At 38.3% G+C, this 16,085-nt stretch overlaps 1 protein-coding gene across 2 annotated transcripts in view; it reads right to left on the bottom strand.

Moving 5' to 3' along the window:
• The window catches only part of DLGAP3 (DLG associated protein 3), a 724,943-nt gene that overhangs the window by 131,931 nt on the left and 576,927 nt on the right, over window positions 1-16,085 (bottom strand). For both annotated transcript variants that reach the window (XM_082246991.1, XM_082246992.1), the window contains exon 7: window positions 8,609-8,952. In XM_082246991.1, the coding sequence (XP_082103117.1) occupies window positions 8,609-8,952 (344 nt within the window). The remainder of the gene's footprint in view (window positions 1-8,608; window positions 8,953-16,085) is intronic.

Genomic DNA, 16,085 nt, shown 5'->3' with positions numbered 1-16,085 from the left:
CCTGTGTCAAAACAATGTTTTTGAGGAAAGTTAATTTGAAACAACTGAATCCATGATCAGGAATCGCTGCCTATATGGCCAGCATTTAAATCTGTTATCTGGGGTAATGTAAGAAGTGGGGCTCTGCTTTCACTGCAAGGGATAAATTATATTTATTATTAATTTTCTTTCTTTTTTTTAGGGGAACATTAAAATTATGTTTTACTTACCTTATCCCCTCACTCCCCCCCAGCAGCAGACGCTTTCCTCTTCACTTCTTCTGTTTCTGGTTTGTAGACGGGCCCCTCCATGTCCTTACATACAATGCTAGTCTGCTGCTGTATTGAAAACCTTAGCGTGCGACTGACAGATGGAGCCCCAACCAGCTTCCAGGGACCAGTCGCATGAAGAGGATCAGCCTTTTTGAGTGAGAGATAAGGTAAGATAAACTTCTGTAATGTTCTCCTAGGCAAGATCAAGCATTTAACCCTTGAAGTGTGGGGGTGCCCCACTAAAAGGGTCATTTTCAAATTACCTTGTAGATTTAAAGATTGTGCAAGCACCTCTGTGTAACTGCATTTGCATTCTGTTGCCACTATATAGAGTAAAGGCTTGTTACAGATTCACTTTAATGAGACCCTTACTAGGTTTTTACACAAATAGTACATCATATGTACAAGAACAGAAAGTTTGGAATGTAGATTGTTAAAAGTTTTATGATCACTTAGGTAAAACATTCATAAAATGTATTTATGGATGTCCATCTATGCTTTCTTAGGGTGGATATGCCAATACGTGATCATACCTGGAATGACCTTCATATTTTTCCCCAGTTTGCTCATCTTTGGAATAAAGTAAACATGCAATGAAGCATTTATTTTTTTCCCTACTAAAAATAGGGATCAACGGAGGATCATTCACAGATTTTCAGTATTGTGACATAGTTACATAGTTCATCTGGTTGAAAAAAGACAAGTCCATCCAGTTTAACCAATAAAAGAGGGGGGGGAATAATATCATACAATCCCATATACACAATCCTATACCCACAGTTGATCCAGAGGAAGCAAAAAAAACCTAGCATAGCATGATCCAATTTGCTCCAGCAGGGGGAAAAATTCCTTCCTGATCCACCAATAGGCAATTGGATATTCCCTAGATCAAGTGAGAATTGAATTTAGAGTAATATATTGTCTGTAAAATTCTGGCACCGTCCCCTAAAAATATAACAGCTGTGTGGATATAACCAGGTATGGTGGGAAGAGGAACAGGGACAGGAGGGGGAAAGGGGAGAGGGAACGGGACAGTTGTATCGACCAATCCTGAAAGTAGGGATTTGAAAGTGCCTAGGCATATCAAACAAAATAGGTTAAAAGGGGTTATTCCATATTTATTCAAAGTACAAAAAGATGAAAAGAACAGTGTTACAAAAAAATATATGACAATACATGCATATAATGCGTCACATGACCCGGTGAATGGACCATAAGATAAAGCTGTGGATTTACGCATTTCACTCACAATCGCTGAGCTTCTTTCGGGATCCAATTATACATGCATACAGAAAAGACCTTTATGATAAAACAATGTCCTTAGCATAAAATCATTCAATCAGTGTCATGGGTAAGTAATGATATATTGAACTTTACACTGAGATTGACAAAACAAACCTCATGAGGAGATATCAATATGTTAATGGCCAAGCCAACAAAACAACATAGGAGAAAAAAGCGGGGGGTAACCCAAGCAGGGGCCCCTAATCCAGAATATACCAGACAGACAAATCCAGAATATAGAAATACCAAAAGTCCGCAATCATTATGTGCAGTGACCTGGCAAACATCCCAATGGAGCATGTAACATGCTCCACTGGGATGTTTGCGGACTTTACATAATAATTGCGGACTTTACATTTTGTATTTCTATATTCTGGATTTGTCTGTCTGGTATATTCTGGATTAGGGGCCTTTTCTTGGGTTACCCTCCCCCTTTTTTCTCCTATATTATCTCTTTGGCTTGGCCATTAACATATTGATATCTCCTCATGAGGTTTGTTTTGTTAATCTCAGTGTAAAGTTCAAGATATCATTACTCACCCATGACACTGGTCGAATGATTTTATCCTAAGGACATTGTTTTATCATAAAGGTATTTTCTATATGCATGGATAATTGGATCCTGAAGAAGCTCAGAGATTGTGAGCGAAACGCGTAGATACACAGCTTTATCATATGGTCCATTCACCGGGTCATGTGACACATTATATGCATTTATTGTCATATATTTTTTGTGACTGTGTTCTTTTCATCTTTTTGTACTTTGAATACATATGGAATAACTCCTTTTAACCTATTTTGTTTGATATGCTTGGGCACATTCAAATCCCCACTTTCAGGATTGGTTGATACAATCTTCCTTCCCCTCCCTTTCCTTGTCCCTTTCTCTCTCCCCTTTCCTTTCTCCCCTCCTGCCCCTATTCCTCTTCCCACCATACGTGGTTATATCCATACAGCTTTTATATTACCTGGATCAACTTTACCCATTTATAACTTTACCTATAAATGTTAGTTTCCAGTTTTAAAACAAACCTGGGCAATCAAAAGAAGCACATGAGAAAAACATGTATAGGCAGAGGTTACGTTTAAATTGATCAATAAAGTTGGACAAATTTAAGCCCCTCCTTAGCATCCCTGATGGTTATATATAAAAACATATAAAGATTTTTAAAGAAAAAAAACAAGATGAAAATATACATTTAGCTGTATAAATCTATGGACCTACTAATCAATTTGAAACAAACCTCTTTTTTATCACCTATTCACTTTAAATTGTCCAGGTTTTTAACAGGTTTAAATTAGCGTTCAATTTACCTTGATGTAAATGTTATTTCTTACAGCCATATTAATCATGTTTTTGGGCATGCCTATGGATAGGGCTGCGGCCCTTTGAAGGAGATTGGGGTTGATTTACTAAAGGCAAACATCCTGTTTTTTTTGCAAGGGAACTTTTCTTTTGCTTAGTGAGCGTGGTTGATATTCACTTTACAAAGAATACCCAATCATGTACAAGGACATAAAAAAAAAAAAAAAAAAACAGGACTTTTCCTTGGACATGTTTAGATTATGTAGGCAGAGCTTCACCCCATTCATTAAGTTAAGGGTCAATTCTTTTGCAAAATGAAAATTTCCTTGCAAAGCAAACAGCCTATTTGCCTTTAGTAAATCAACCCACTGATAGAAAGCATATCAGCTTGAGTGGAATGCATAAACATCTTAGCCGGGATCTGCACAAGCCTTTTAAGCGGACCAGTCATAAATGGCTGTTATGAACTTCCATTGAGAAGGCTGTCTTAAACTTCCATTAAGCTGGCAGTGGCAGATACACTGAGCAAATTTCTGCTGGTTCCTAGTGAACCAGCCAAAACTCCAACAGTGGGTGACCCTCTTGGCACCGCTCCACTTGTTCAATGGATAAATTGAAGGACCTGGATGTAAAATTGATAACTAAATTGTATCCAATCAGCACAATCAGTATACATAAAGTGTAAATCAAGCAGATATATACTTTATTGTACATTTGGACAATGTGTATGTCAGGGAAAAGGTTTATTTTTTAAGGATATAGTTTCTGACTACATAAATGATCAGTACAGCACAGGAAGAGCTAGTTTAATTATAAGCTCCTTGTATTTGCAGAGTCCAGAGTAGATGCCCATTAAAGCAAATCTGACCCAATGATCATGTAATGTATGAAAAATATGTACATAAGGGAAAGGAAAAAAGAAAATAATAAAATTGCACATAAAACAAGACTTTTTGTTCAGTTTAAACTGTTTATTTCACAATTGGATTTCAAGGTAGTGAAGGAAAATTGGTTATGTACATATGATGATACATTTTATGTCTCAAATATAGGAGCATTAAGTGAAGCTGTCACCAGATATTTTAATCCAAAAGTTGTTAATTTCCAAATATTAGGGACCTCAAGTTTCCTGAACATGTATATATATATATATATATATATATATATATATATATACACAGTATATCTGTTCATTACCTGCTTCTCATTGATTTTTATAGGTCAGCTCTCTGGGCATCATGTCTGATAGGCTTAAAAGCATTTTGCACAGATTTTTTTCTTAGCATATTTTCTTTCTTTCTTCAACCCTCTCCAATAGCTTGCCTTATGACTTTCGTCCAGAATATGACAACATATCACCTACTAGAACCAATTTAAACAGGAGCCAATAAACCTGCCAGCATGTCTTTAGAGCATTGGAGGAAACTGCAGTACCTGGAGAAAACCCATGCAAGCTGTATGCAGACAGTGTCCCGGCTGAGATTTAAACCAAGGCCCTAGTGCTGCAAGGCATAGGTGCTAACCATTAAGCTTCTGTGACACCTATTACTGAACTTACCTTGCTACTATTCCAAAAGTCCACCTATAGGACTCCCACACCTAGGCACATTATAAGTGACTCTCAACTTGCAGCTGCCAAACACAACTGTAACACATACCCCACAATTCAAAGCTACTTCTCACTATAAGTCATGCTAGCAAATGTGAGGTGCACACTTTAGGATTGGGAGGCTGGCTAAGTCCCAACTCTCATATCTAGATATGAGAGTCACCAGAAGCAAATTGTATGCAAAAAAAATGTGCTTTATTTCTCAAAAACAAAATACAGTAGTTTTCTCTCTTGCCATGTACATAAGAAAAACATCTTTATTAAAATGTCATTGAAGTCACTGCCATTGGCTCAGTAATAATTGGGCATCTCGTGACATAAACAGATGGTATCTTCCTTTCTGAATTTCTGATGCCAAAGAAATTTAAAGGGAATAAATCACCTACAAATTATATGAAGGGAGCATTAATTCAAATCTGCCATTAAATGTGTATATTTACAAGCAGTGAATGTGGAAGTCATCAAACATTAACTGTAGGTACATCTTCCTGGTTTAAATTACTGTGATTAATTTACCTGCAGTGAATATTTGGTAAAGGTCATATTCACTGCTTTATAAATATGCCTCGGAGTTTTAAAACAACACTTTCTCTGGAAAACAAACTTATTTTCACATATCATTTTTTTTGGTTATTATTATAATACAGGATTTATATAGTGCCTACAGTTTAAAATCCAAAGGCAGACAGTACAGTTACAATGCAATAAAATATGAGCAGACCCTGCTCATTAAGGCTTACAATTTAACAGGGTGGGGCAAATGGTGCCAAAGGTAATACCTGTGGGGAATGAACTAATGAAAGAGTTCAACAGAAAAGTCCAGTTGTTAGTTGGAGGCATGATAGGCTTCCCTGAAGAGTTGTGTTTTCAGGTATTGCCTAAAGGTTCCCAGAGTAGGAAATAGCTGGACAGATTGAGGTAGAGAGTTCCAGGGGATGGGAGAGGCTCTAGAGAAGTCCTGGAAACGAGCATGGGAGGAGGAGACTAGACAGCTAGAGAGCAGGAGGACTTGGAAGGAGCAGAGAGGACGGTTTGGGTTATATTTGGAGTTGAGATTGGTGATGTAGCTCGAGGAAGAGTTGTGAATGGCTTTGTATGTTGTAAGTATTTTAAATTGAATTCACTGGGCAATCAGAAGCCAATGGAGGGATTGGCAGACAGGGGTGGCAAACAGTGAGCAGTTTATAAGGTAGATGAGTTTGGCAGCAGCATTCATGATCGACTGAAGAGGGGATAGCCTTTGGAGAGGTAGGCTTATGAGAAGGTATTTGCAATAATTAAGGCAAGAGACAACAAGGGAGTAATTGACTAGCTTGGTGGTTTCACTAGTTAAAAGGGGGCAAATTTTATAGATGTTACAGAGGTGAAGTCTACAAGTATTTAACAGCGACTGGAATTTAGGGCCGAAAGGATAGAAGAAGAGGGTGAATGTAGTAGTTGGGAGGGAACAGGATCCAGGGGCACTTAGTTAGATGGGCATTTGAAAAAAATGTAAAAACCTCTTCAGTAGTAGCCAGTTCAAAACAGGAGAAGAGAAATGATGAATGTGCTGTTAGACAGGGTATGGTAAGTGGTGAAGATAGCTTTACAATGGAGGTGTGCCCAAAATTGCATGAATTTTGTTGTTTAGGTAATTGACAATCACTTGGGCAGTGAGTGAGTTAGTGGGTGGAGGCGGTGGAGGAGAAAGCAAATAGTTAAAAGTAGAGAAGAGCCAACAAGGACTGGATAACAAGGTATTAACAAGAGTGAAAAAGAAGGTTTGTTAGGCTGCATAGAGACTCACATTATATTTTAGGAGGACCGATTTGTATATAATAAAGTCCTGCAGGTATTTGGTTTTACACAACAGTTGCTCAAGAGCATGCCTATGTCTTTTGAGATTTCTGGTCTTGGAGTTTGCCAAGGTTGTTGGGGCCTGATTCTGCATGCAGTAAGAGGAGAAAGTGGGTCCAGTGAGGATGAGAGTAAACTGTTGTAGATAGAGGTGGTCAGGTTAGGACAGGACAGGGGTGAGATTTTGTCATAGAAGTGGTTGGTAGCAAAATAGAGAAGCAAAGGGTTTAAGTGGCTAAGGTTTCTACGAGTATTTTTTTTTTTTTTAATAATCTTTATTTAACAAATTCAGACAGTATATGCAAAACAGCAAAAAGAGCAAGCAAAGTGCAGATAAGAGATACATAGTGAAGGCACAAGTGGTAAAATTATCAATCTGGATGCCCTGAGAGAAACATATGCATCTACAGGGGGTCAAACAAACGGTCATATTGAAAGAGTGTGCCTATTTGGCCAAACATCAAACAAAGTTTCTACGAGTATTTAATGTTTGGAGGGATGGGTGGTTGAAGACAAGGACACTGTGAAACTGATGAGGTTGTGATCAGAGAGAGGAAAGGGGTTTTGGTGAGCCAGGAGATGAGAGAATACAAGGTTAAGAGTGTTACCATCGGACTGAGTGGAAATATGTGTCCATTGTGTTAGGTCAAAAGAGGAGATTAAGTTGAGAAGTTTAGATGTAGCTGGACTGTTAACATTAACAGGGATGGTAAAGTCACCAAGAATGAAAGTGAGCAATTCAGAGAAGAGAACCTAAAGTAACCAGGCAGAGAAGTCATAAAAAAGTATGATACTGGTCATGGAAGCCAATAAATCACTGCAATCCTCAGAGAATTTATAACGACAGATGCATACAGCGGGTCTCAAAAGGGATAGAGAGGGAGGTGTAGGAAGGACGTAAAAGGTACTCATTGGGGATAGAAGGAATTCAGCTGCACCTCCTTTCTGTCCACTAGGTATGGGTGTGTGAGTCCAGTGGGGGCCACCATGGGAAAGCAGGAGAAACAGAAGCCAGGTTTCAGTAATTGCAAATATGTTAAAGCAATGGGAAATAAAAGGGTCATGCAGAGATGTTAGCTTGTTACAGACAGAGCAGGCATTCTAGATGTCACACGAGATGGGGGGCTGGGGGAAGTAGGAGGATAGAAATTAATCTGAGTGAATTGCGGCTGTTACCAGAGGGGTACTGTATAGAAGGAGGGTGAGGAAAGTAAAATGGGAGTGGGAAGTATATGAGCACACATACCTCACTGTCCTGGTGTTTAGGTCAGAGTGTGGGTTCAGTATTTTTAGGAGGTGATGGGCGCAGTAATAGGGAGAGGGTTAAGAGTGAGGGTGATATATATAGGCTGTGAGGTGGAGAGGAGGGGTATGTAATAACAATTTGAGGACAGAGAACACTAATGTGAGAAGGTGGTGCAGGGAGTGCATATTAGTGGGAAAGGAGAGTGGGAATCAGACTTCATAAGAAATTATTTACAAAATTTTGGTTTGCTTGTAGTCTTTTAAGAAGTGGAGCAAAGTTCTTCTTGCTGTATCTCTTTACTGCTTTAGTTATACTGCTGTGTTCAAATAACACTTAGACAAAAAACATTCTATCAGGGACTTCACCCCTGTCAGCAACTTCCCCATAAGCTAATCTAAATTTATAAAGAGAGCGGGTGGAAGCAGTCGTCAATTGATCAATTAGGAACTGATAAGAGACATTTGAAGGGGAAATTGTCAAAAACAGATTAGACACAGACACAGGCCAAAGTCATAAAAGATCAAAATTGATTCTTTAAAGGCAAAGGAGGTAATAATCGATCACCAAAACAATTAGACAAGTTTAAAGGATAATACAGCATCTACCATAGATCAATGTCAGTGTTAATTATCAGTCATACATGGCATGGGGATTGTACAAGTTGATATTCCAAGCAGCAGTCCTATGTGTACATCACAAAGTACAACAGCTGAGCAACCTATAAAGTTTTGGCATTGCCACATGTGAGTTATGGGGGCATGCCTAAACAGCTATTAACTGAAAGACAATATTTTTTTGCTGTGCAGAAAGGTAAGTCTTACTACTCAATAACACCTGGTAAGAAAGTGTTATCTAAAATGTAATTGCCTAAATACAAGCACACTTTAAGGAGTCATTTTTGAGTTTTGTTTTTTTTTTTTTTTGTATTTTTTATATTATTTATTTAAATGTAACTGATTTTCTTTTATTTGGATTAAGCAAACTCTGGTAATAAAAATAAATGACAAATATTAATAAAAACATTTTTTCACAAAGATACATTACTAAAGTGAAAGCAGAGAATCTCAAATTCATACCTGTACACCAATGGACGGACGCCATTTTCTCTGCCTTGTGACACTCTTAAGCTCCTCCCTCTTCACCAGTGGTAGAGCTTTGCTAATCACAGTGGAAGGTTTGGGTGAAGTTCGCTGTTGGACAGCTGACAGGTCCAAAGACAAATTTCTGGACTTGGTTCCCTCTAGACTTTCACTAGAATTGCAATGGACCTTGCCATCTTTGGACCAAGGTAATCGTGTTGGCTCATTGTGCAGAAAGGTTTCATGTGTTGATTCTGTGCTACTTTGGGCTGTAACCGAGATGAGAGGCTTGGAAAGGAGCCTTGGTGGAATGGGTGGTGGGGCTTTACGGTAACTGAAGGCTGCAGCAAAATAAAATAATAGCATGTCAATATTATCAAATTTTAACTGCACTTTTTTTAAGTATGCAGGCATATAGACAAGTACTAGCTTAGTTATTGGTTTAAGAAGCTTTAATAAAAAAACAGGAGGGTGTTTTATTAACTGACACTGTGACACACATAAAATTGACAGGTACAAAATATATCTGTTATATGGTGACTAGGGGGGATTGTTAACACCCTGATAACATACATTTAAAATTGATACTGATATCAAGGATCATTTTACCTATCTGTAAGGGGGGCATTCTTCCCACTGACCACCAATGCATGTAGAATATCTCAAAACTGTGCAATGTATTTTTTTCTTTAAAAACGCCCAAAGAAGGGGCTTGTGAGTATGCCCACATCTGCAGAATAACTTCTTAGGGTGCTGCTGAAATTGTTTTTGCTCTCTCCACCCCGTTGATATCTGAGTGTATTGATAATGCATGTGGAATTGCTTGTTTCTCTTCGTGTGTACACAAGGCTCTAAAAATGCCCAAAATAAGCAACACATATTTGGGTGTCATTCATTTTTATGGCACTCCAAATGTACTAAAGTAATAGGTGTGTGCCAAAAATGCACAAAAAACAAAACAAAACCTGAAGGTGTGAATGCAGCCTTAGTAATAGTTGCAAATACTGCATTTTCAGATTGTAATCAAATAGTGCCTGTGCAGGAGAAAGGAATAGAAATGAGCTAGTGCAGGTTGATAAAACACCCCTGGTTAACACCCTTCTCAAGAATGCTCATATAATCAAAAGCAATAGAAATCAGCCCCAGCAGCATAACAGTTCTTGCCATTGCTGTTGTTTTTTTCATTTTAATACAGTGATATAAAGATAGTACGCATTGTGAACTATTTTATGAGCAATATCCATGTAATAGGCAGAGTATATGATTGATAAGGATTACTTTTAAGGGAAAGATGTACAGAGAAAAACAACATTTTTGTACTCACCATTAAAATCCTTTTTTTTTCAAGTTCAATGGGGGGGACAGGGGATTTAGAAACATTTGGGTTTTATTGCAATCTACCTTAAGGGATATTTTGGACACTGACAAAGGAAAAAAAAAAACCAGTGACCAGCCTGCATAACCCCTTCCATTCCCAGCATGACTCACTTATGTAACAAAGCAGTGTCAAGTAAAAGACCATAAACAAAAAGGGATGGGACCAGTTTTCCTCAATGAACCTGAAGAAAGGGGTTTTAAGAAATTTCAGGGTAATTACAAAAATTCTGTTTCTCATGTAGGCAGTGGCTGCGACGTAGGCACACACACAGTCCAAACTATATCCAGATAATAAAGGAAAATCTTGTTCTGATGTACTGGGGAACAGAGGTATGGGAGCACAACTTTAAGGAAGGGAGGCTCTTCTTTATAGGACCAAGTCACCAGTTTAGGCACACATCTCACAGAGGTTATGGCAACAAGGAACACAACCCTATGGATGAGCACTGAAAAGGAAATATCCCTGATAGTTTCAAAAGGAAGTGTTTTTTTAAGTGCCAGGAGAGTTCAATTAAAATCCCATAGAAACACAGGTGGGCACACAGAATATGGAACTACATAAGAATATATATATAAATATATATGAAAGTCCTAATCAAAGAATAAACAGGTAACAGTCTTTGGGTCAATGGATATTAAGGCCTGATTGTAGAAAGGTCAGAATTTGTCCTGAGGAGTATATTTTGGGATTAGAGATTCTTTACTCACACCAAGCAAATATGCCTTCTATTGGCATATTTTCTGAGAAGTGAACTTTCAGGATTTTAATATTGTGGAAATCTCATAGATACCCCTGGCCCTTAAAATCTGGGCTTTAACAGACACTTTTAGGTGCAGCCACTGCCAGCTGAAATAGACTGCTTTCCAGCTGCCCATGCCTGGGATGTGAACAACGGCAAAGCTAGAAAATAAATTCTTCAAATTTCTCCTAATGCAGCAAGGCTTCTGTATCCTTCCTGATAGTTAAATAATTATGCATTATCTGACTTGATCCTGATCAGGAAAATGTCTAGTCAAGATGCTCAGAGTTTAGGAAAGGCCTAGAATATTACTTGAGTGTGGGGATTCCTCCAGCATCCCTTGCATCATCAGGGTGACTCCTCCTCATACTGTTAGGCTAGCATCTGTTGTGATGATCTTCCAAGAGATTCCCAACTGTAAAGCTGGATTCCCGAGCCACCAGGCCAGAGGCAATCTGGTCTTTGCTATCAGGCTAGGGTAGGATCTGATTTGTCCCATGAGGATAGGATGCTGAGTTAAAGAGGTCTGGAGTGAATCTGGGCAAATAGGACTTCCTTGAAAGAGGATACCATTAGCCCCACAATTCTCATGCAAACATCCAATGCAGATTATAAAGATTCAGAATCTAACCAACCCTTTTTGAGTTTTCAACCATGCTGATGGACAGGATCAACAAGAAAGCCATCCGGGGGGATACCCTGAGAATATAACAAGGTAAGCACAGGGGTTAGAAGGTGCAGGGCCATGAATTGGAAGTCCTGAGAACCCACAGCAAAGTGAAAAAAATGATGATGTCCTGAAATAAAAGGGGCATTTAAGTATGCATCCTTGTTCCTACAGAAGCCAGAAAGTCTCCTAATGAATGAATGTAGGCTATCAAAGTCCTGGTAAATTTCATATGAAACTTTTAAAGCTGTATGAAGACATTTAGGGCCTTGAGACCTAAGAGGGGGCATATGCCCCTCTTGGTTTTGGAACTGTGAAAAGGTTGGCATAAAATCTCTAAAATCCTAATGAAACAGATACTAGGGTGACATCCCTATAAACCAGAAGACCCTCAAGGGCTGCATAGAGGTCTGCTAATCTAAATAAAGAGCAGTGACACCTGAAGGTTAATGGCGCTAGAAGTGAAGTGGGGCTGGGAGCAGAACTCTTATTTGTAGTCCTTTGAAATGACCTCCCTTACTCAGACATCTGAGATGCTGTCTGTCTAAATGTTCATAAATGTTAACAAATTATTCCCACTTTGAATTTTGGTTTGTGAGATTTTGGAGCACATGGTTTGCATTGAAATTGAGCTACCAGCTTAGGTTTGGCCTTAGAGACTGAAGCCTAAGAGCAATACATCTTCTTTGTCTCTGGAGAGGGGTGATTTTTTTCAAGTTGAGGCCTAGTCTTCTTTTACTAGGATAGATGAGCACTTTTGATCAACAGAAGAAAAGGGTATAATAATGACACCCACCAGAGTGATGAATTAAATAGTTACTTCAGCACAGACAGCCTACTCTTTAATAAGTCTTCAAAGACTGGGTCATACCACAGGCTGTGCCGCAGATCTGGACCTGGAAAGTGCTCTGTGAATGAAAAACAGCCCCACAAGCAGAGGCCAATATCCGAAGGTCACATTCTGGGTCTGCTCTGCAATTATCAAGCTATTACTGAGAATACACTAATACTGTGTTAGCTACAATGCAGACTGTTGCATAGGAGACCAGCTTAAGCAGCAGGTAGATGAACTCTTGATTGAACAAAAAGAAAAAAATACTAGTAAAACGGTTAAAACTTTCCCAGTGGAGAAAAGACATCCATCCTCCTAGGACACCATCAAAAACTGAGGCTGATTGGGAGGTTATAGCAGACCAGCCACTGTTGTTTTTTTTTACCTGTGTTCAAATCCTCCTGTAGGTAGCATTTTAACCCAAATGTCTCTGAATCCTATGTCCTTCCATATCAATGCCCCTTTCAAGCATACAGCAAGTGAATTTAGAATTTAGAACTAGTCAGTAACTCATAAAGCACTGAAGCCATTGGCTCAGCATTATATAAATATAATCTACAGCTGACAATATCAGCTGACATATTTTTCCTAGCACACGTTTCTGTGTAACACTAACCTTTTTCTGAAAATGCTAGTTGTTTGGCTTTAATGTTAAGCCACTGGCTTCAGCGCGTTCTAGGTCACTGATCAGGAACAAGTTTGCAGACCAAGGATATCAGAGAAAAGCCAGGCATTCTTATTTTCATGTTCCATGCCAGCAACTAAGAAATTATAGAAGAGGGCTAGCATGACAGCCGGAAATGGCAGCCTCTATTTTTTCCCATTAGGTTTCCTTTAAAATATAGAAATAGAAAAATATTTGTTTTAGTTTTGGTACAGCGGAGAGGGTTTAGAAAATATTTAATGCTGTCTGTGTCCTCATTGGGGAGAGTCACTCCTTTTTCTTTTTTGTCCTGGCGAAATTGTGGAGAGTCAAAGAAAATCCCAAATTTTGAGAGGTCACCAGAATAGAAATTATTCCATTGGAAACCTTATAATGATGGCTCTAGTTCTGATGATTACCAGGGATTTCCCTCACTTTGAAGAGTTTTCCTCTCACTTCCTGTTGTAGCTATGGGACTTCAAGTGAAGGGAAATTCATCAATGGGACACAGATGGCAAAAAAAAAAAATACCCTCCTGTACTCTATCCAAAATGAATTTAATTCCACTTTAGGTATGATTGCAAAAAAACTTACCTGCCACAGCATTACTTTTTTTTCTTGTTTATACTTTTGACTGTATTTACAATGTTGTGTCTGAACATCATTTCAAAGATTTTCTCGTTATGAATTATGAACTCATTAACCATGGCTTTTTTAACTATGACAGTGACACAAGTGAATACTTACAAGGGAATTTAAAAAAAAAAAAAAAAAACCAGCAAAGCCTTAAAAGACTACTAAGACCTTGCAAGAGTTTTCTCTCATTTAAGGAAGGATTCCCCCACCTTTTATGCCTGTTAGCCATGAAGTATTAACAATATATATTACCTTTAACAGCTTTTTTAACAACAATCTATTCTGCCAAGATTTAGTGAATAGCCTAAATGAATACTAATATAAAATGAACACTTTAAGTTTCTCAGGAAGTCATTATTGCATACCAGCACTTACAAATTCAAGCCTTCCAGCTCAGATTTACAAATTCTTAAATTTTTTATTTCAGTCTTTATTCAAGGATGTATAGATAACTAAAACAATCATATAAGAAAAAAAATATTAAAATACATATGGAATATCACTTAGAACAGGGGGCACAAGCATATGCATCTATACAAAGTATAAAGCATAACACAACACATCATTAAAGATTTGGCTGTCTAAAGGCCCATACACACGATATGAAAATCTGATCTGAAAATTTGTCCGATGACCGAACTGCCGATTTTCGGATTGTTAGTATGGTGCTTTCGACAGCCGACTCCGACTTTTCGGCTGATGTGCAGGCTATATAATTTTTGTCGTCGGTCAAAACAACGTCCGATTTTCGTTTCATTAGTACAGATTTCAACGGAAAAAAATCTTAAGAGAAAGACTATGCATGCTCAGAGACGAAAGAACACATACAAAACAATCTAACACATGACATCACTTCTGAAGTAGAATCCTGTCGTACGGAAAAAATTGTACGAAAATAACCTCTTCACTTTCCACATCAGACTAGCATGCCACAAAAAACAGACGACAGATCGTTCGATAATCTGATTGTGTGTACGGGGCTTTAGAATGCCTTTTCTTCCTTAGTCTCAGCCCTCATTTTTAACCCTTTAGGTGTTTTAGAAAAGAGATGGGTTAACTCATGCGTGTTACTAATTTTTTAGCTGAAAAGGTAAGTGACGCGGGACCAATTAAGCTCTTGCATACCTGCTTTATCAGGTCAGGGAGAGGTGGGTGTTAACCACTGTGGAAGTGTGATGGGGATGGTCAATTAGGATGTGTCGAAGCAAAAAGAAATTAAAATAGAGAAAAAAAAATGAGGATATAAAGGTAAACTTTGGTCAGAGTGGGAGGAGCCCTATCACTGACATAAGGGGAAGACCCAGAAAAAGTAGGGAAGAGGGAGGGCTTAAAAAACAGAAATGGAAATAAAAAGATAAGAAGCAGGGTAAGAAGGGGGAAAAATTGGACAGAAAGAGGAGGTGGGATGAGAGTGGAAAGTAGAGGGGCATTGATGGGTTGGATGGAATGCAAAAGAAGATTCTGTGTTTAAGAAGGCGGTCAGCTGTCTTGAGATTTTCAACCATAGGAGCAGAAGAAAACATTTTTGGGGCATGAGTTTATAACTATCTCTCCTAGAGGGAAAGAAAAAAGGAGAGAGGCACTAAATTCTGGTTTGTTTGATCTCTTTATAGGATTCTGAGAGTTTGAAGTTTCTCTACAGAGACTGCTGGGATTTTAGGATAATGTCTGACCTCTTCCATATAGAAGATAGATTTTATCTCATGTATTCATTCCCGTGTGGAGGGAGAAAGAGATGATTTCTGGTGTAGGAGGACCAGAACTTTGAGTTTTGAGCAAAAAGTATACTTCAAGATTTGTGTAATCAGGTTTCAGATCTCAAACTATTAGGGCTGAATTAGAGAGTCCCATGAGATATTAATAGGGGACCCTTTTTCTGCTGGGCTGACCTCCAGTAAAATGCTAAATGCATAGCTACATATATATAATTTATCATGTGTGTCAAAAAATTAGAAATTATTTTATGCCAGGCTTGAGATTCAGGAATCCCTACAAGACAGCATAGTACAATCTTGAGCACCAGTACAGTTGAACAGTGCAGCTTGGTCAAAGACGGTCCAGACTGCTGATTAGACAGTCAAGAAACAGAATCACACTGGATAGATCATCCCTGTGCTTTACCACCGTAAAAATGTTCCCAGTGTCAGGATAACAGCTCTATGCACAGTAAAAAGGTTCAGACCACTAATAATACCTCTCTCCCATTTCTGCTGTGCTGTGAATTACAGGAAACAACAGATCAGACCACAGGTATCTGTATTTGAACATGTATTTATTTTAAATGAACAATGAACTGGATTAAATGCTGTTTATATGATAATAAAGTTCAGCTTTAAGTTAATACTGTGAATTACATTTACATGACTGTCTGATCATATGTAATTTGACAAATTTAAAATAGGGTGAACATCAATTGTGTGAATGAATGTAAAAAATGCAATTTCATCTTTGCTGTCCTAGGCAACAGACAATGTATGGTTTTAGCTAACCAATTTTGAAAGGCAGATCCTTGTAATTATACCCCTTTTATTTATATATCTTCCTATCACCAAGGAAGGTACAAAGGTGATCTGGTTCGT

This window comes from Pelophylax lessonae (assembly GCF_965119305.1).
Source record: "Pelophylax lessonae genome assembly, chromosome: 2".
In the NCBI taxonomy this organism is placed as follows: domain Eukaryota; kingdom Metazoa; phylum Chordata; class Amphibia; order Anura; family Ranidae; genus Pelophylax; species Pelophylax lessonae.
This window is presented reverse-complemented; position numbering and strand designations above follow the sequence as displayed.